The sequence below is a fragment of the Ursus maritimus genome, unplaced genomic scaffold, assembly GCF_017311325.1.
Source record: "Ursus maritimus isolate PB19 unplaced genomic scaffold, ASM1731132v1 scaffold_6, whole genome shotgun sequence".
NCBI classification, from domain to species: Eukaryota; Metazoa; Chordata; class Mammalia; order Carnivora; family Ursidae; genus Ursus; species Ursus maritimus.
This window is the reverse complement of record NW_024426774.1, coordinates 68671315-68692989: the sequence shown is the minus strand read 5'-3', so window position 1 is coordinate 68692989 and position 21675 is coordinate 68671315. Positions and strand designations below refer to the sequence as shown.

At 45.2% G+C, this 21675-nt stretch overlaps 1 protein-coding gene across 2 annotated transcripts in view; it reads right to left on the bottom strand.

Annotated features, from left to right (window-relative positions):
• Positions 1–1822: 1822 nt before the first annotated feature.
• Positions 1823–21675, bottom strand: part of FSHR (follicle stimulating hormone receptor) — a 163465-nt gene continuing 143612 nt past the window's right edge. For both annotated transcript variants that reach the window (XM_008700446.2, XM_040623492.1), the window contains 4 exons: positions 19688–19756; positions 19502–19576; positions 7416–7601; positions 1823–3047 (listed from right to left, as the gene is read on the bottom strand). In XM_008700446.2, the coding sequence (XP_008698668.2) occupies positions 1823–3047; positions 7416–7601; positions 19502–19576; positions 19688–19756 (1555 nt within the window). The remainder of the gene's footprint in view (positions 3048–7415; positions 7602–19501; positions 19577–19687; positions 19757–21675) is intronic.

Here is a 21675-nt window from a genome sequence, read left to right as displayed (position 1 = left end):
CATGTAGTCAGTGGCTACTGCACTGAATAACACAGGTCTAGACTATTTCTAAAGATAATCATTCTATTTTTCACTTGTTCATAACAGATCAAAATGGTGCCAGGGCACACAGGCAGAGACAGTTGCCTTTTCTCTTAGCTCTATAAAGACTTCCTTGTTAATGCATTTGGGATGGAGTTATAAAATGTTTGCCATAGGGCAGGAGGAGGAAGCACTGGCTTGACCATGGAAAGAGGATGCTCTTGAGAGGAGACTCAAAGCTTTGTGAGGTGGTCATGACACAGTACTTGGTGAAGATTTATGGTTGGTATTTATGATCCAGGTTATCCAGATGGTGTCTTTCATGAAAATAGATACGGGAAGTGTAGTTATTTATCCGGAAGAATATGGTATAATGGAATCAGTTCTACATCGAGGGTCAGGAGAACTGGGCACTAGTCCAGGCATTGGTCTGGGGGAAGAGAAGTAAACTAAAATTCACCAAGCCTGTTAGTACCCATTTTCTTACCCAGTTCTTAAAATAAGCCCAATAGGTAGGAATTACAACCAACACCAGTTAACAGAGGAAGAAACGGAGCCTGGAGAGGGAGTGTCCTGGCTTATCATAGATTTAAGATAAAATCTCAGTTCTAATTCCAAAGCTGCTATGTTCTTTACGTGAGAACCTCTATGCGTACCATATAGTAGGTTCTATCTTCTACGAATTAGGGTTCAACTGAAGAAGCAGAATCAGGCATGCATGCATGCCTGTGTGCAGTAAATGTTTGTTATAGGGACTTGGCTAACGCAATTTTGGATTTTGGTGAAGCAGTCTCTGTAAGGATGTCCTCTCTACATCTGATGCTGGAGCTTAAGTCCCCAGGGGAGGCAGTGATGAAGAGAAGATGCCGAGCATGCTGGAAGCCAGAGCATGAGCTGGAACCCGATGAGATCAAACTGAGCCCCATTTCCATCTTGTTGCCTCTCACCTTGGTCATAAAAGAATTCTGCGGAAGCTGGGGTTCTACATCGTGGAATGCAGCACATATACCTGGCCCAGGAGTCCGAGAACCTGAAGGAGGATCCAGGGGAAGGTGGAGCACTTGCCGGCCCAGTAGTTGCTTCATAGCAGTGAGCTGACTCAGTTGATCAGCAACAAAGTGTAAGAGTGACACCATGGCTAGAGCTTCCCTTGATCTCTTTTCCCAAGAATCTTCCCTGTGGCCCACCCTGATGGGAAAAACATAAGGGAATTCTGGGTAATGTAGTTCAGCCTATTCAAGGTGACACATAACAAAGCTGTCATTCAGTAAATACTTGTTAAACAAATGAATGAATAATGTGTTGCTTCCCTTGGAAGTTCTTTGGAAACCAGAACACCTAATCCTGGTTCTGCCTCTTACAAACAAAGCCATTTGCAACAAGTCACTTAATCCTTGTCTTGGTTTATTTGTCTATAAAACCCCAAGAATAATCCCTGCTTTGCCTATTTAATAGAACTCTTATAGGGATCAGTTGAGATGATCTGAACAAAAGCACTGTGAACATTATACAGAATAAAACAAATGTAATGTAGTATTGTATTGTTTTAATTATGAATTTTGTTACTGCTTGAGTTTTGTAATTGATCATATGGAGTAATAGTTCCTGAGCAATTTACCTTCTAGGTGTGCCAGGAAGATTAAATTGAATGGAGTATGTAGAAGTACTCTGTCCCATGTAAATAATTCTAAATGTTCTAGTAGCTCCATTAAAAAAATGCATGTATGTATGCCATGGCATATACTTCAAAGGTGAGACTTCAATTATCATTCAACACTGAGCTATATTTGCAGGTAATGTTTTAGTTCTGGGCTAAGTGGCTTAGAGGGACAAGCATGTAATTGGTAACCCTGGGAGCTGGAGGGCAGTGGCCATTTCTCAGATGGGAGTTGTGGGCAGTGGATAAAGTTTCTGTCCTATAAGTCTGGGCTTGGATTTCATAGCAGCCAAACTTGCTCAGCAAAATGAAGAAATCCCTGCGGAAGTTCTTAGTGAAGATGGCATAGAGGAAGGGGTTGGCGCAGGAGTTGATGGGGTAGAACAGGACCAGGAGGATCTTTGACTTGGACACTGTGATGAGGGGCACCTTGAGGGAGGCAGAGATGGCAAAGAAGGAGATGGGTGCCATGCAGAGGAAGTCCGTGAAGATGAGCACGGCCATGCGCTTGGCGATCTTGGTGTCACTGGAGGAGGACACGATGTTGGGGTTTCTCACTGTGAGGTAGATGTGAGCGTAGCAGCCACAGATGACCACAAAGGCCAGGACATTGAGCACGAGGAGGGACATAACATAGAGCTGTGACAAGGGGCTGTCAATATCCATGGGCAGGCAGATGCTCACCTTCATGTAGCTGCTGATGCCAAAGATGGGAAAGAGAGCAACGGCAAAGGCAAAGACCCAGCCCAGCAGCATGACACCGGCAGCATGGCGGAGCTGCACTTTGCATTCTAGCTGCATGGCGTGGGTGATGGTGTGCCATCTTTCCAGCGTTATGGCTGTCAGAGTGTAGACTGAGAGCTCACTGGCAAAGACTGTGAAAAAGCCAGCGGCATCACAGCCTGCTCCGGTTTGCCAGTCGATGGCGTAGTTGTGGTACTGGCTTTTGGTGTAGATGTCAACTGACGCTATGAGCAGCAGGTAGATCCCAATGCAGAGATCGGCAAAGGCCAGGTTGCACATAAGGAACCGGGGGACCGTGAGTTTGTATTGGCTGGTGACCAGGATCATCAGCACGGTGATGTTCCCCGTGACGGCCAGGGCGCTAACAACCCACATCAGGACTCTGAGAATAGCATGCCCCATGATATCTTCACATGGATTAAATGCATCTGGCTTAGGGGAGCAAGTCACGTCAACCACTTCATTGCATAAGTCATAGTCAAATTCACTGTATATCGTGTCAAATCCTTTGGCGTAACTGGATTCCTCGTCTTCTGCCAAAGAGACTCTCTGACCCCTAGCCTGAGTCATATCCTCAACTTCTTGCCTTAAAATAGACGTGTTGCAAATTGGATGCAGCTCAGAGCTAGAAAAATACAGAAAGGAACAGAATCAACATCCTGGATCCAGAATGGCAAATACATCACTGTTTTTGCACAGGGTAGAAAGGATGGGGTTTCTTCCTGGGTTTGTTTTTTTGTTTTTTGTTTTTGTTTTTTCTCTTCTCACAGTCTGTCTGCCCTTGAGGCTAAGCTCAAGGGTTAATGGTGCTTACTGTAAATGAACAGAACAACTTGTGTATATATTCCTAGAGTTGGATGGCCCACTGGGGAAACTATCTGGCCACAACCTGAATGTGGGAGGAAGGCGCCTGGGACTAGCTAAGCTTTGCTGTTAAGTGCAAATAATTTACAGACCTAATATCTACTCCACCCTTTGCCTTCCCCTTTTCTATTCAGCTATCTGTTAATGTGCCTGAGTAGAATATAATGCTGTTCCTCTACTCTCTACTCCAGTTGCTGGAAGATCTGGACTATCTGCTGACTGAAATGAGAGCTTAAAGCGGAGTCTGTGGTCAGTTCCCAGTCAGCACCTCTCCCTGGCTCTCTGCTCCTCAGGCTAGTGGGAGGTCTGTGATTTGCCTGAAATGTCTCTGAGTGTCCTATTCTCTACTAGCTCACTTCCCAGGAGCCACAGTGGGCCTCAGGTATATATCGGTCTGCAAGGTAAACCGGGCTCTCTCACATTAAATAGTTCCCTTGTGAGTTCTGAGAGAGCAAACATGGGTTGTAATGGGTGAGATGTCTAACTCATTCCAAGATTAAATAACTCATTCTCTGGGGAACTGGCTCTTCTTGGGCTCACTTTTCTGTCTTGGTTTTTTCCTTTAAACCCAAATGTATAAGAGGCTTAGTCAACAAAATAGAGGTACTTTCAGAAGGGATTTGGATGAAAATCAGATGATAAATATTCTATCTTATATGGGTGGATGGTGCATATAGAGACAGGGGGTAATAGTTCTGTTTTGAAGCACAGGCTTAAGGAAAGGAGATGTTTTACACTGTATCTTTTTTTGGATGGAAAAAAAAATTCACATAAACACATATACTTCGTCCCACTCTCCCTCCCTGAGAAGCAGACTTACAGCAATGTTAAGTGACATCATTTCTCTCAAACCCTAACGTCGTCTCGTATGAGTAGGGAAATAGGTGTTAAACCCCTGAAAGAATCCCTCATAAGGAGAGAGTAGCTGGGGGAGTGGAGAGGGTAAAGGTTGCATTTGATACTGAAGGAGGGGTCCCGGTCAAGTGTTTCAACATGTGTAGACTGAACTTTTCCCCCATCAACCTCTATGAGAAGAGGCTGTTAGGGAGAATGCTTTCCTTTCTTTTCTCCCCTCTGCAAAGTGAATTAGATTTCCAGGAAGTCATCGTCCCTTGGCCCAAGTGACTCTGTTCCCCACCCCACCCCCCCTTAGAGAATGTGTCATCTTTCCTTTTAGAGACTGTCCGGGCTTCTCCCATCACTCACAGGTTGCACTAAAGGAGCAAAACAGTAGCATCTGTGTAATTGAAAATGCCAGAAAGTCTCTTGGCTTCATCGGAGATCTTAGAAGAAAGGTGAGGCAAAGCTCAAAGATGGGCCTGAGGCAGGGAAGTGGGGGTACAAGAGAAGCACTATGGTCCTTCATCTAACTTATGACCCCTAAACCCTGTCATCAGATTATCAGCAGCCCAATTCTAGGAATAGAAAGTAAGTAACCTGGTGCCTACAGATGGCCGTTCTGTTCACTGAAACAGATCTGACTTGACCTTCTAGAGACAGTCTTCACTTCCTGGGGCTTCTGTTGGCTTCTGTGAAGATTCTTACTGTTGATAATGCTACTAATCTATTTTAAATATTGATGCTTCCCTTTCCCGAAACAGAAATGACCCAACTGCACGAGTGTAGAAAAGGTAAACAATGTATGTCTCTTAGAAAAGAATAGAAACAAAAATAGAAACGAGGGAAACAGTTTTGTCTTTGTAGCACCTTAGCAAATAATAAGCATCATAAAGAGTTTGGAATTTAGTTTAGGGTCATTTTAAAAAGTGATATTCTTGGACTTGATAATTCATTGAACAAGTTCTTGGGATGTGTGTAGCAGAGTGGCCCAGAGGCTGGCTTTGGAAACAAAGCAGAGGGTTTGGATCTGACTCTGGTTGGTGTTGGTCAAGTTATTTACTGTCTCTGAGTCTCCGTTTCTGCCTCTGCGAGGAGGGAATAAAAATACTACTGCCTTTGCGAGAATTCTATGAGATAAAGTTGCAAAGTATCACAGAGCCGGGCAGCGAGAACTCGGCCAATATGAGCAATATCAAGACGGATGACCGTGGTGATTTCCTGAGTTCATGTGGGGGGCCAGGCCCTGGGTGAGTACTTAGATGTCTCTGCCACAGTGTATCAATCTAAAATCTGGTTGTGAAGAAAAGGCCTAAGTAAAACCAACATCACAAAATGAGCAAAATACCATTGCCGGCCGAGTGCGGAACTCTAACAAAGGGCTGTGCGGTCCAAGGACAGATGAGGCGTGTTGTTAACAAGGTCTTTTGGGGAGAGTCCAGAAAGGCCCTTGACCAAAACCTCCCGGTCACAAGAGCCTAACGTTTACATCTTGGGCATTGTTGCCAAATGAGGATTGGAAGAACAATTGTGTCATACAACTTGAAACTTGAATCTCGTCGCTAAACCGCACCTACGATGGTACTCGGTGAAATGACACCGATAAAGAAGAGACCCCTGCGGTTATCTTATGAAGAGCGTACCTATTTCATTTTGTGTTATGGGAGTAAGTTTGTTAAATATAGCAACTGAATGTTCACTGCAGTCTTGTTACCCTGTTTCGTGCACCTCTTGCTAGGGGAGGGGTGCGCCTCTCCTTTGCTCTACCAGACAGGCTCTGATGGTAAATTGTAATAGAGATCTAGAAAGGGTGAGATTCTGGGGGCAGTCGGGGAAGGCTTCAAGTCCTGGGACAATGTAAGACAGACGTAGAGATTTCTGGTTGGGAAGAACCGCAAAGCTGCATCCTGTGCTACCAGCGGGTGGCAAGACCAGCAGTCTCAGCAGCACGGTTAGGTAACGTACTCCTGTGGCGTGTTAGCACCGGGCCCGACAGCGCCATACATGCAGCTCTGAGAGGGATCTCGACATCCTTTGAGATGCCTCCTGAAGGGTATGGAGTTCCAGGGTTTCGTTGGTAAATTGGTATCTTTCTTGCCCCGGCTGGAATAACTCTTGTCTGGAATATAAAAGAGGCAAACTTGTGCCTCGGCCCAAGCCCTTACCCATTCTAGTCATCAAGAAGAGGTTCCTGACCCTTGTGCTAATGTGTGAGGAGTGTCCAATTCTGGATAGTTCTTCCCTGATGCATGGTATTTCTGAGAAGTCGCCCCTTTTCTGCAAATCCTTCGAATGGGTATGAGTGTGGACTTCTGGTTACTTGGAAAATATTTGAGATATATACTGTGTTTTGTTTTGTTTTGGCTTTATCTTTTAGAGCAGGGGCTAGGTCTCCATGGGCAGGTGAATGTGGGAACACAGGGAAGCTGTGTTAGTGCTGGGGTGCTGTAAAGAGCGTGGCAAGGTGTCCTCTGAGTGAGAGTGTGTGGTGTGGATTGTGTCCGTGAGCTCAGGGAGGGCGCGGGGTTTGAGAAATCTTGATATCCAGTGGACTCTATCTGCAGTGGATCCTTTCAATGTCTGGAACGCTTATGTGCCAAACTATTCCTTCTCTACTTTATCCACATTCTCTGTATGATTTCCTCATCTTTTTAAATTAGTTGCCTCCTGGTTTTTGTCTCTGTGTGGATTACCCTCTTTTTCTGGGCTTCTTCAAATTTGACCAACCTTGAAAGCCAAAGTGAACAGATGTCCCCATCTTTGTCCTGCCTATGAGGTGTCCTCCCTGCGGTGGATTAGGGAGTCTTGGAGGGGTTGGGATGTATTATACATGTTGTGTGCGTCAGTCTCTGGTATGGCATTTATACTTCTCCCCTCCACAGTGGACTTAGCTGGTTTCTGGGACCCATATAAGTGGCAGAGTGTGGGAATGGAAGAATAAATCCATATTGGTTCCAAGGGAAAAGGGAACAAATATTCATTAAGCATCATCTGTGAGTCTGGTGCTATGTTTGGAGTTTTCCATGTTACCTCTTCTCCTATTTGGAAGGTGATCTACCGTTGTGGGTAGCCCTCTGTTGTGAGCCCATTCTCAAGAAAATTAGAAACCCTTCACAATACTGAAGATTTGATCTAGAATATGCCTAAGGGCTTTCACTAGGGAGGTCTCTGCCACTCTGCCAATCTCCGAGTGGATTCTCATCCGGCCACAGATATATAGAAGTTGTGGACCAAGTTCCACGTTGGAGAAATGCCCAAGTGGAGCTCAAGGGATGGATGTGGGAAGACTCACATTTGACGTCTCCAGTTTGCAAAGGCGCAGCAGTGGCTAGGGTAGGTGAGGCTGGCCTCCATGAGTGCGACAAATGTATCCAGACTGGGAAGCTTTTTCAAGTTGTATGTTGACCTGGCCCGCAGCTTCTTAAGATTTTCTAAGCCATAGCTAGGCAGGGAATGGATCTTCGTTCTTGAAATGTCTCTAGAAGGATCAAATGTAAATATAACATGATTATTATGGACCTAGAATTGTCTGCTTGGTTAGGAGACAAAATGGCAGACACAGTAGTGATAGTCTTACATGGGTGAGGAGGGAGATGCCAGCTGATCCAACATGCCTCTGTCGGTTCAGTATACAGCTGCTAGGACATTTGGTTTCCAGGAGCCCTGGCCCTTGTGTTTGCAATAGGGGGACTTAGATAACAGGCCTCTCTGATTCTCGGATATGCTCACATCCTGCCCGACCTGGGGCTTAACTTCAGCCATCTCCCCTTCTAGAGTCTGTCTTGAAATAGACCTCTGTAAATTAGTGGATATCAAAGAGATTGAAGCCATTTCCTCCCCACTGTAAAGTGAGCTATAAAAATATTTGTGATGAGCTAGGAGTGGAATCTGTGGCCAAATTTCAGAAAAGGGTAAGAAGAAAATGTACTATAAGGGGAAGAGGAGTCTGGTGGGCAGCAGAGGCACCCTCAGCATGAAGTCCAAGTGGCGACAGAGTGGTGGGTACGAGCACAGCCAAACTAGCCTGTCTGTGTGCCCCGCCCCTCAACCTATTAGCTCTGTGACCTTGGTAAAGTCACGTCATTTCTCCATGTCTATTTCCGCAGCCATACCGTAGGAATGGTAATAATTCTAGCTACCTCAGAGGGTTGTTGGGACAATTACATGAGTTAATAGTATATGGGAAACTTCCTGGCCAATGGACAGCACTTAATGACTGGTAACTATTCTTAGTAGACATTTGTCTGTCTGTCTCTCTCTGTCTCTGCCTGTCTCTCTGTCTCGAGTAGACGGTTGTTCTTGCTTTGTAGGAGTCTCTGCCCCGGGCAAATCAGCGGGGATATACAGAAGCCCCCAGACATGGACAATTTAATCAGGTCAGTGTCCCTGGCTCTGAAGCCCCATCCTCTCTGGCACCCACATCAGTGACGTTGGGTGATTTCTGGCAGCGTGGTTGGCAGCTGCAACTCTCAAAACAACCAAGTCCAGCTGGTGGGAGCAAGGAGCTTTCAACGGCACCAGCTTAGACCTGTTGGGGCCAGCAGGCTGGCCATGAACGAGTTCTGATGGGGGTGGTAGCAAGTGATGACCAGGATGGACTCATCTCAGCACACCCGTATATACATGGGGAAGGAGAATCTTCTAATGTCTGCATTTCCTCTAAGTCAAAGCCGTGGGTACTCAGAGCAATGAAACTTGGGGGAATGGAAATATATTTGCTACCCCATATGTTCTCACAGTCTGGTGAAAATTACATTCTCAAAACTTTGTTGTCATTGCATCATTCATTTGCTTTCTCCAAAATTCTTAATGCTTCCTGTGGTCCGATGAAGCCCACCCCTAACTGCTTCTCTATTTGTCACCTCTCTTTCCCAATCAAGCTTAAAATAGTGACATCATTTATTGATAACTATTTCCTCATAATCCAACCTGGTTTCTTCCCAACCTCTAGAGGAACAATACTCAACAAGGTTGTCTCTTCATTCTAAGCGTCTCGATTTCTCAATTATATTTCACATGTAAAACATTCCTCTTTTCTGAGACTTTTTCATGGCATCACATTCTTTAATTTTTTCTGATTCTTTGACTTGTGATTTTGTTATTCTTTCTCCTCTCTCTTTCCTTTAAATATTGGAGTTTCTCCAAACTTAGGTACCCTTCTGATTGTGTATAACCTTCCCAGGTGATCTTACCCAGCTCTTGGTTTCAGATGCCAGGGATATGTTGATGGCTTCTGAATGGATATCCCAGCTCATATCCTACTTCTGCACCCCAGGCGCAGATAATCAGTTGTCCGCCAGACCCCACCATTTTGATGACTTTCAAGTATTAAAACTAAATTTACCGACTTCCTAAATTTAAATATGTTCCTCCTTTTGTTTTTTTCCATCTCAGAAAATGACTCCTTTATTTTCCCCTGTCGTTCAGGATGGAAACTGAAAGTCCTCTTTGACTTCTCCCTCCGCCTCACTTGGATAGTGGTTTTTTGTCTACTTAGGCCTGACTTTACATCTGTTTCAAACCAGTCCTCTTCTCTGCTACTGCTTTACCTTAGGTCACGTAGACAAAGGCAGTAGTCTCATAACTGTTCTTGTGACCGTGGCATTCGTCAGAGTTCTCCAGAGAAATAGAACCAGTAGGATATGAAGAGATAAATGGGATGAGATTTATTATGGGAATCGCTTCAGGGGATTACGGAGGCTGAGAAATCCTGTGACATGCCATCTGTAAGCTGGATATTTAGGAAAGCTGGTGATATAATTAAGTCCAAGTCCAAAGGCCTGCATACGGGGAGGCCACTGGTCTAAGTCCCAGAGCCCGAAGGCCCAAGAACCAGCAGCTCCAATGTCTGATGCCTGAAGAAGACGGACAGTCCATCTCCAGAAGAAAGGAAGCAAATTGGCCTCTTTTCTGCCTTTTTGTTCTTTTGGGGCCTTCAGCTGATTGAATGATGCCCACCCACATTGGGAAGGGTGATCTTCCTTACTCAGTCTCCTGATTCAAATGCTAATCTCTTCTGGAAACAGTTTCATAGGTAGACCCAGAAATGTTGTACGAGTTATCTGGGCATCGCAGAGCCGGGTCAAGTTGGCAAATAAAATGAACCATCATAATCCTCTCTCTCCCTCTCCAATGCAATCTTTACACTGCAGATCAGCATTTTTACAAAAATATCACCCAATCAGATTGTGGGTTCTTGCTTAAAACTCTTTAAATGATTCCCCGTGTCCCCTGAAGTACAAAGCACTGGATGTGGTGTGTGGATCCTTGGCCTGGTTTCTCCAGCACCCATTCTGTGCCCTTCTCTATGCTCTGCTTTGTACTTCAGCAGGGATGGCCTCGGCACGTTCCGTTTCCTAGAGATCCCCTTGTCAGTCAGCGTTGCTGGGTTCAGCAAATGAAACTGGTGGGAGATTGGAGGGTAAGAGGAGGGGTAAAAGTTATGACATTTTTCACAACCGCCATTAGATCTGCTGAGGGTCCAGCTTCTACTCAGGTGCGCCTCAAGTCCTACCTCTAGTCGTGGTTACCTACCAGTGCTCATCCCTGGATGGTTTATCCTCTGTTTGCTCTTTGGGCAAATGTACATTTGAGAGCTAATGATTACCTTTATATAATACCTGCGTATGTGTCACTTGGTCCTTTCCTTGTTAGCGCTGACAAATTTGGTAAACTTGGCATCTGTCATGCAGATACTTCTGTGTGCTTACTGGTTATTATTATTATTATTTTTGCTTGGTTGCTTGTTCTATCACTACTGAGAGAAGTGCATTAAAATCTCCAACTACGATTTTGGATTTGTATATTACTACTTCTAGTTTTGTGTTTTTGCTTTATGTATTTATGAAAATATTTTAGGACACACAAATTGAGGAGTTTTAGATCTTCCTGGTGACTTGCTTGCTATCTAGTAATATTCGTCTCCTAACGCTTTGGATGCTGCTTCTTCCCTGGTTCCTCCCCGGCCACCAGCTGTTGGAGTACCCATGGGCTCAGAGGCTAGTGTTCTTTCCTCTATTTTCACTTAATCTATAGGTTTACTCATCTAGTCTTACAGCCTAAGCACCGTTTATATGTTGATGGATCCCCTATGTTTATCTCTAGATGATTCTTCTCTCCTGAATTACAGGCTCTTAAATTCAACTGCCTCCTTAAAATCTCTACTTGGATGTCTAATGGGAAGGCCAAACTTTGGGTATTAAAAAGTAAGCTTCTGATCGCCCCCCAAAACCTGCTCCACTTGCAGCCTCTCCAGTGGTTATTGCAAAAACTTGAAAGGCATGCTTGCCTCCTCTTTCACACCCCATATGCAAGCTCTCAGCAGAACATCTTGGCTTTACTTTCCACATATGTCTGGAACAAGTCAGCCACTTCTCACAACATTTATTGCTATCACCAGTGGGTAAAAGTTCTGGTGTTCCAAGGTGGCTTTTCTGGTTATCTCCTAAGTATTGGGATTCTTCAGAGCTGCGGTCCCTGGAAATAGGAGTCTGATCCGTGATGAACCTTTGTCCCTCTGCTAAGTCTTGACTCTCCACTGCTCAGTGATCCAGCTGGCCTGGCCTGTTCTCCGCTTACACTTCCTGTTGTTCCAGAGCTTCTCAACATCCTTCTCCGCCCTGGAAAATCTCTTCTAGTTTCTGTCTTTACACCATCGCTCCACTGACCAGTTCTGCTATTGATACTCGCTCTGGTCTCTGTGTCCGGGTTCTTCTCTCATCTGGCTTTGCTCGCCCCCTCAAATGTGAAAGAAAGCAAAGACTGCCTGTTTTGTCTAAAACAGTTCAAGGCTCCATGCGAGGAATGAGATGAAGCCTTAAAGTCTTTCAGGAACAATTGAAACCAGGGCAATCATTACCTGCCATGAACATTTCTCATATTTTTAAAAGCAAGCAATATAAAACAGAGGACTATTTTTTCTTAGCTTATGTTCCTCCCTTGAGTTCAGAATATATATAAAAAAATCACATTGAGTGAAGATTTCTAAAAATAAACAAATATTTATTTTCCATGCAGTGTTATGCTCTTATATACTGTGGTAGATTAAAGAGGACTGGAAATTCTTTACACTTTTCCCATACAGGGCCTACTTGCCCTTCCCTTGAGTTCAGGCTGCGCTGTGATGCCTTTGGACTATAATAGAGTATGATGAAAGTGTTGCTTTACCAGCTCTGGACCTTGACTTTAAGAGTGCTGACAGCTTCTGTATTGGTCTCACAGAGCCCTAAGCTGCCATGAAAGAACTCTGAATGCCCCGAAACCGCCATGCTGGGAAAAAATCTAAACTGTGTGTAGAGGTCCTGGAGGATGAGGCACTGTGTGTGTGTGTGTGTGTGTGTGTGTGTGTGTGTGTGTGTGTGTGTAGGGAGGGGGGGTGGAGAGAGGAGGGAGAGGGAGCGAGAGAAATAACGAGCACAGATACACAAGGCATGGGAGTGGAAGGGACCACTTGGGCATAGATCCCCTAGCCACCTGAGCTGATACCACATGGATCCGAGACAAGCCACCCACATATCTGAAATACACGATTATGAGCAAAACGGAATGATTGTTTTGAGCCACTAAGTTTTAGGATCGTTTTTATGCCATAATAGGGATCCCAGACTCCCACTGAAGTCCCTGTAAGTCTGTCTTCTCCGTTGTTCTTAACAGTTATAGAGGTATTTTTCCTTGAAAGCTATTAAGAGTGCAATAGCATTATATTCTGTATATTTTATGCCATTCTCGCCACTTTCTAGCTTTTGTTTTATATACTAGCTCCTTGTATTTGCATTTTCTCTCTCGATGGCAGAGGGCGCTTTGCATTCTCAGCAGTGCCTTTTACATAGAAAGCCCCCAGAAAATTGTTGCTTTGTTTGAAGAGACTCTGGGGAGTGACACTGAACAAGGATATGGGTAGAGGCAGAGCTAGGTCACCCGGCCAACTGTGATGTCCCCTGACTTCCGGCGGTTTCAAAGAATCTCCCACCTTGTGTTATCTTTTCTATTGTTTGGCTTCTCATGTATCTTTGTTTTGTCTGTGCAGAGTTCAGATGCTCTGAGAGCTGGGATTATTAACATACTATTGTGTTATACATTGTATCGAGCTCAGGGCTGGGCTCATGAAATCTACTCAGTAGATAGTCCTCTGATGAGCAGAGATGCCTCATTATTAGCTTCAGAGTACCGATGAGAGACTGGAGCAAGTCTTCCAGGAGAGCCATTCTAAAGAGTCTTCCAGAAGACTGCAAGGCAGACTGAGAGAGGAAATCTGAATTTCAAGGTTGCTCAGCAAAACGGTGGTTCTATAGCAGGCAATTCTATGTGACTGAGAGCATCAAAGACACCAAGGAAGGGAGCAACCTTGTGCGAAGTATACAGGGAGATAGATATGTATGAGAGAAGCAGCAGAATAATGTGTTGCGTGGATTGACCTGAATGCAGCCCAGTGCCTCCGTGTTAGATTGGGAAGTCTGCTTGGGAAGCTTTGGTGCCTTTCTGCCCGCTCAGTGGTGCGGAGCTAGCTTGTATTGCAGATTCCTCCTTATCACAGCTACAAAATATGTGAGCTGTTGTCGTTAGCACTAGGTGGCTTTGCTGCTATGAGGCTAAGGTCTTGTCAGAGCCCTGTGATCCAGATCTGAAAGGAGGGAGTGGTTGGCAGGAGAGGGATGTGGAGTCACTTACCGTCCAGTAAAGCCAGTCCTCGGCAAAGTGATTCCAGGGTGATAGGGAAATAAAATCTTTAAAGAGGCTTGACTTAGATCTTGCTGGATACTTGCTGGAGTGAGTAAACATGGGACCTATCAAGACTTCCAAGTTTTGGACTGGCAGAAAAATGTTTCTCTGGATTAAGAAAAATCCATAGAAATTTATATCAGCAGGGACAAAAATAAGGGACAAAAAACAGTGTTGAGTGTGGTTTGAGACTTAACTACAAATATTCCCACTTTTGTTCTCTGTTCCCCTAAAACTCGATCTCTCTTTTCCCTGGCTACGATCTTTCTGTGTGGACTGGAAATCTAATGTTCTATTTCAATTCCTCTGTAAAAGCACTTTCCGTGCTTAGAATGCAAATATCTTGGGGGTGTGTGTGTGAGGTGGGGGTAACAAAATAAGACCTTATCAGTTACTCACATCTTCATGGAAGTGGATTATTATGACTATTGGCAAAAGGTGGGCTTAGAGAGAGGCCCGGAACACAAAGCTTGGCAAGTGAGGCGTTTTCAGAGTGGTTACTCTGGGCAACCATATTTTGAGGAATAAAGGGATGGGATTAGATCTCTGAGCCTTGATAGCGAGGTAGAAGACTCCAGAATTTATAATGAGCAGAATAAGAACTTCCTGAAGGCTGTGTTTTTGTAGGATTAGTCTTGAGAACCCTGAGCCTGGCACATAGTAGGTACCTATAAATCCTTGCTAAGTGCACTGGAAGGAGAAAGGATTGAAGGTAGAAGGGAATCAAGTGACTATTGCAGGAAGTTAGGCATAAGCGGCTCTCTTCCCCACACACTGTCACTTCATCTGTTAAAGTCACTGTACCACATGACAAAGATTTATTGGGCATCTGCTCTGTTACTATAGCCTCCCGAGGAAAATTTCTGCAGAGCATATTGTTTCGGGCAGTAACATTTGTCCCTTGACCAGAAGGAGATACTTTAGGGCAGACACTGTTTATTTTTAAATCTCTCCATCTCTTACACCCAGCAGAGTACCGGGTGCACAGTAGGTGCTCAGTCAACATCTAAATGTAGGACATGTACGAGCCAATACGGTGAGGGAGAAGCTGAGAAGGTTTATCGCTGATGCAGTGTCTCGGGCTGGTGGGCTGGACAAGGGGGGAGGGCTAGTCGTGTGCTGGTGTTTTTAATCCTTGTCTTTCAGGCTGGTCTAATGACTGCAGTCTTTCTTTTTTTAAGATGTCACTTTGGTTAACATTTCAGCACATGCTATATTTGGCGGTGACTGGTTTTGAGAATTTAAATCCTGAAAAGTACTAACAGGAGACATAATGGGATGATGGCTGGCGCTGAAGAGATTTAGTAATCCTAAATTGTTTCAACATTGTTAGGATTCCTGATTCCGAGACACAAAGAGAGAAGGGAGACAGCTGTCAGTAATAAGGCACCCAGTCAGGAGAGGCAGGAGTTAAATTGCACTCTGTGCCCCATTTAATAAAGTGTGTTATAGCCAGTGCCACAAATTTGATTTGAACAATTTCTATTTTTCCAGCAAAGATGTTATTACAGGTCAATCATTTCCATAAGTGAGAGCACATTTCTGGTGTATACTACACTGACAGATGGCTAGAAGACCTCTCTTTCATGATCCCAGGCGGAATAAAAAGGCAATTTACTATCTATAGGACTGTGGGTACACTGGTAATGGAAGAGAATCATTCTTATACAAATAACTCAGTGTTTGAATCTGAACTATCAAATGAATCTGAGCTATAGCCAAATCAATTTGATAAACCATCAGAATATGATTGTACTGGCTCCAGCCTGCAAAGGCAATGCATTAAATTTTCCCCACAGGAAACAGTTTCCCAAGGAAACAGCAATTGCTTGATTGCTTAAAACACACACACACACACACACACACACACACACACACACACACACACCCCGTGCACCCACCCCACAAACTTGAGTGAATTCAGGATATCAGGTGAAAACTCATATGGCCACTGATGTTCAAGGTCAAGACTCTTGAGGGGGAAATGGAGATGCTCAGCCTCTCTTCTGAAACTCAGAGGGGTGTGTATGCATGCGTGCCCCTGGCTTTCTCCACATCTGCTTCTTTTTGCGGTGGAACAGCTCATCCTTGCACCCTCAGGTGTTCCGAGGTTCCCTGTTTTTCACTCTACTAAAAATGTTTGCCTTCAGTAAAGGAGTTATCGTTGGTTTGGGCTCCCTTCCCTTCACTCTCTTGGAACCCTTTGCATCCTTCTACTGGGGACAAAGGACTGAGCCTGCTGGCGAGGAAGATTGACCACAGTTAGCTTCGGGAAGAGACACCACGGAGACAGGGCAGAGCTTCCCAGTTCCCAGCATTATTTCTAGTGCAGTGATTCTCGGTGTGCTTTCTGGACTGGCAACATCAGCTTCACCGGACAAGTTATTAGAGATGGAGCTTCTCATGTCCACTCTTGACCTGATGAGTCCGACTCTGGGGGTGGGGATCCACATTCCAGGGTTTTACAAGCATGCCTGGTAACTGTGATGCATGGTCAGACTTAGAACCACTAGCAGCTGAGCTGCTCCTAGCTGAGCTTTCCTCTGGAATTGCCTTCTCTTGACTTAGGGGGACAGCCTGCACCACGTGATTGTTGATGAAGAGGACTGGCCCCTTGCCTTCATTAAATCAGTAAAACCTTGAAGGGCCATCTTAATTCCGCAGCTCCCGTGGGATTAGCTGAGGCTTCTGTTGCAAATGCTTGGAGTTTGACTTCCCTCTTAGCCTGATTCTACTCCCAGCAAGTAGTTCCCACATACTCCAATAGCACTCCCCAGTGACCCTCCTGCATGCAAGCATCCGTATCACAGTCTTATTTGGGGGAACAGGAATCCGACCCAATGCACAATCAAAGCCCTCGCCCAAGCATACATTGTGCACTGAGTGGTCTGTGCCACCTGCACTCCTCCAGCTCATCAACCCGTAGTACCTGGGGTGAGCTCGTTCTCTGCACACACCTCAGCAAGCTGCTCTCAGGCCAGGGTTTGGCTGGGCTTGGCACATCAGGTTGTGGAAGTGAGAGATGGAACAGGCCATAGAATCCTAGTTGAGCAAGCAGAGACTGAAAAGACATCTGCAGACTAACCTGAAAGCCCCAGAAAGGGAGGCTTGATGTTGAGGCGATCAATCCTCTTGCCCCTAAGGGGAGGAGGAGGAGACTAGCAATTATAGGCTGGGCTTTCAGCTGGGATCTTGCACATATATCCTCATGCGTTGCGATGAAAAGATAGGGGAATGTATTATCACCCTCTGCCCTTCTAAGTCACAGCAAGTGCTTCATAATTCCTTTGGATTTTCTCTAAATGTTGCTTACTTCATTCTGGCCGATCTGCTCCTGTAGTAAAGGGTTGAAAAATGCACCTGTAACTGGAGGACCCCGTGGAGCTGCTTGTGATGTGACATCCTCTTCCTGCTGGCACACGTGGCAGGACCGGCTGAGGGATTCATGTCTGTGTTCCCCATTAGATGCTCGGATGATACACATGGTGCGGTGCCTCAGCCCGGGGCCTGCTTGTGCACCTGGAGGAGACTTGCTTCCGTGCTGTGCGTGCTTACCATTTACGGGCATTCTTAGGCTGCGAGTCTGGTGCTTACAGTTCTTTTCCGCCTCTGTTTCAGTTCGCAGCCAATTGTATCACTTTTAGATGTTTGATCAGACGTATTTATGCGCGTTAGACAACATGATGTGGTGGGAATCATGGAATGTGAGGCGGAAGACCTAGTTTCTGGTCCAAGCTCTGCCTCTTTCAGTGGCAGTCTGATGTTCGGCTGGTCACTTTAAATTTCTGGCTCTGGTTTCCTGGATAATGAACTAGTTGAGGATCCAGTCCAACTCAAATGTTCTCGGTAGTGGAGTGGTTAAGGAGCTGTGATTTAATAGTATACCCGGCACAAGTAACATACAGCAACCTGTCCCACCACAGACACGTTCTGCCATAACGGATAGAGAATCCTGTTTAGGAACATTCAAAATCCTTAGAACTTTCAGGTCGGGGAACTCGACAGACTGCTCTTGCGGCTGTCAGAGACCTGAACAGCACTGTCTCTAAGTCTGTCTGTCTCCCAAGTCCTTGAAGAGGAGGAAGCATGAAGCATTGAAGGTTCTAAGGACTTGGTATATTAAAGCACATGGACCGTATGCCTGGCACTCTCTGTCATGCCTGGCAACTCCCTGGTACTTCGTAGCACACATCGTGACCTGTTATATTAAGGTGTATATTTAGTTATTGTTTGACTCTCTTACGAGAATATAAGCTTTCTGTGAGGAGACCGAGGCTTGGACGAAGGAGTGGTTTTAAATCAAGGTAGTCTGCTCTGGCCTCTCTGCTTTAATCCTGCTGACACTTCCTTCTTTTGCATATATTGCCCATCTCAGGGCAGGCATACTAGAATAATCATTGAACTTTTCAAAGAGGCAGAGTCCTGTATATGGGTCAAGTACAAGCGCTATCATCAATAATAACCGTTTGTGCAGTTTCTGCTCTACCGCACACGATAAGGTTCTAGAGATGTATTAGGTTCCAGCCTGAAGGAGAATATAGGCTTTTGAGTGAAAAGGAAAGTGCTGTTGACAGAGGGGAGCGAAGGAGAGAGGTAACCACACGTGGGAGCCTATATCGATTGCCAAATAAGAGGTGTAGTCTAGTGGCTCTCAAATGCCCAAATTGACCTTGGGCAGGCCATAGAAGGATCACCTAGTAAAACTTGAGATTTTCTTCCTTATGTGTTTTCTGTGCTCACTATTTCTTCTTGTGTCTGACTTGTGCCTTCTTGGTTCCTTCCTTCCTGAGGTTCATTTCATCAGTAGATGGTGGAGGTCTTGCTGAGAGCCCAGGAAAACACCTTTTTAAAAATCTCACAGAGCTGGGGATCCCCGCCACAGTGAAGGCTGTAGAAGTTACAGGAGGAAGAGTTCACTGTTGGCTGAGGTGGTCAGGGAAGAGGTGGCAGCCGGCCGGACCCCAGTGGAAGGTCAGGGGCTCACGAGAAGAGAATCGGGGTGGCCCCTCGTAGAGAGAGAAACGGAGACGCAGAAGCAGCGCCGGGAGGAGGGATGCTGCGGCAGGGCTGTGGGGCACTGAATGGAGCCCAAGAGATCTGAATCGAGGCAAAGAAGATCCAAAAATCAGAGTGTGTGGGCATCTCTGAAGGGGTGAAACTCCTGAACATTGAAGGTGAGAAAGGAGACCTGTGCTTTCCCTCCCAGGGAAGAAATGTATGGCGGAGTGGTTAAGAGCCTGTGCTCTGAGTCAGACCAGTTGGGTGTTAAACACATGCTCCAAAATTTGTGTGACTTGGGATGAGTTAGTTAATCCCTCCGTGGAAACTAGTTTTTCCTTCTCTAAAAGGGGAACAGTATAGCTCCTACCACAGAGGTTGTATGAGGATTAAATTAGAAAATGTGTCTTAAGCTTTTAAAACACAGTCTGGGGCTTGGTAAGTGCTCGTTAAATATTAGTCGCTGTTATTGTTGCTGTTACATTATTGAAAGTCAGAATGCAGATCACCCTGAAATTGTCCCTGGAAGTCTTCATAGATAACACAGATAAAAACTGACCTTATTGCCACCCCTGTATGGGAAGCTTCTCTGAACTGGAGAAAGTCGACTTCTAACTTGTACACGTTGATCTCTAGCACATGGACACGGCGGAAGCTACTTACAGAATGACTGGTCCGGAGGCTCCGTGGAAAACATCATTAGGCAATTCTTCCAAATTATTGTTATCACTTAGATTCCTGGGGATGGAGTTGAGGAGAGAAGAAGGGAAACACAAAGCCACATAAATATCACTGTTGTAAGAGCCATTTCCCTCTAAATGGCCTGGAAGAATAGTCAGGGCTACTTACAGCTCATCTAGTTGGGTTCCATTGAATGCGCAGTTGTGTATTTCTTGAATGCCATTCTTATTCAGCCATCTGAAATAAAAGGCCCATTAAAAAACCAATAATGTCAGATGCAAACAATACAGGGGTTTCATAATTGGAAGCACTGGGGCAAGGTCAGACATTGCAGGTTATTGGCATAAATAAAATGCCACCCGTAAGGCTCAGGGACAGGAGTGGGAGGGAGGCTGGTTTATCACTGTACGACCACTGTGATGTTTGAAATTTGCATTATGTGCATGTATTACCTATCCAGAGGGGGAAAAATTAATTTTGAAAAGGCACACTTAGACCTACCACCGGGATCCTGTACAGTCTTCATACCCATCATTAGTGTGCAGAGATGGTACCATGGGGGGATAAGACAAAGATCCTTCCCGTCCTGAAGGACCGAAACCTGCCATCTTTGGACAAGTGTTTATAAGACAACATTTTGTATCTCCTTTCTCTAAGGCTTTAAGCCTCTCATCCATGCTCACCCATAGCAGCAGGCCTGGCTGTCCTCAAAAAGTGATCTAATTAAGCTGTCAGACAACCTGAACATCTCCTGTGACCCACAGGGACCTGGTTATTGGAGGTTTGTGGAGGTGGCTCTGGGTTAAGCCAGAAAGGAAGAGAAATCAATTACAGAGACTGTGGGCTGTGGCAGGGCGCAGTAGTGTGAGCGGGAACAGGAGGGGGCTCTGCGGTTGGTGGGGGCTGGATGTGGAACAGTCAGCCTGATTGTGCAAAGGACAGCGAGCAGGTTAGGGGAGCTCAAGGACACCTTGCGCCGACAGCTCTGCACTGCTGTGCTCCTGGGTGGATCTGAAAACAAAAACAAAATCCAAGGTCGGGAGAGCTTAGCCTGAAGAGCCTTTGACCACCTGCTCTTGATTTGCTGTCAGGTTCTTTTCCTTGTCAGGCTCAGTGGATTTACAAATAACAGTGTTTGAAAAGCTGACCCAGAGAGACTCCTGCATGTTCTGGACTCTTATTTCCCGGCCTGCAATGGGTAGCTAGAAACACTTAGAATCACAGGACAGCAGCCATGTTGTTTTTTTTTTTTCTTCCTCCTGAAAACCAGTTTACATAAATCCAGACAGGAACGAGGTAAATCTTTTTAAAACATCAGCAACCAGTTGGTGGGTTCTGATGGCCAAAGAGTGGCTGTGTACCCCCTCATCCCACCTGCCTTTCAGCTACCTGGCTGGGCCCCAGCTCTCCAGCCTGCTCAAGGCTTGGTCAGCCGGTCCATGGTACTGAGTTGCTGCAAGAGCTGTCCCTGACCTGTGGGATGACCTGGAATTTTCAGTCAGCAACAGGGATCAGCAAACCTTTCTGTAAAGGGCCAGGCAGGACATTTTGGGTTTTGTGGGCCAAGAGACAAAATGGAGAATACTTTATAGGTATTTTATACAGGTACTTATAAAACACTGTTGACAAAAGTTTTGACCAAACTTAAAATATAATAATAGAATATGATTTTTTTTTATAATAGAGGTCTATTTTCAGCATAGATTTTTTTTCTTTTTTTTTTTTTTCTGGACAGGATACCATCTTGCTTAATTTCAGTTCAGTGTCCGTGTTCCCTGTCATCAAAATGTTTACTTGTACAAACCAGTACTAGTTCATGGGCCGGATTTGGCTGACCCTTCATCTAACACAAAGGGGTATATAAATCCAGGTGGGCTCCACCTATGTTTCTGTAGACTCGATTTTTCTGTGCCTGAATTTCCTGCAAATCTTGCTATGATTAAATAACACGCAGATGAATTTAAAAGAATTACTGTATTCAAAGTAGCCTTTTGTCTTTATGGATTTCTCTCAGCCAACAGATACCATTGTACGGGGAGGGGGTGGAAGTTTTTGATGTCAACGATGGATCATTACACAGAAAAACAATGATGTCCAGAACTCTGGCCCTGGGATTTACATTAGACTGTAGTAGTCAAACTACTAGTGAAGAATAG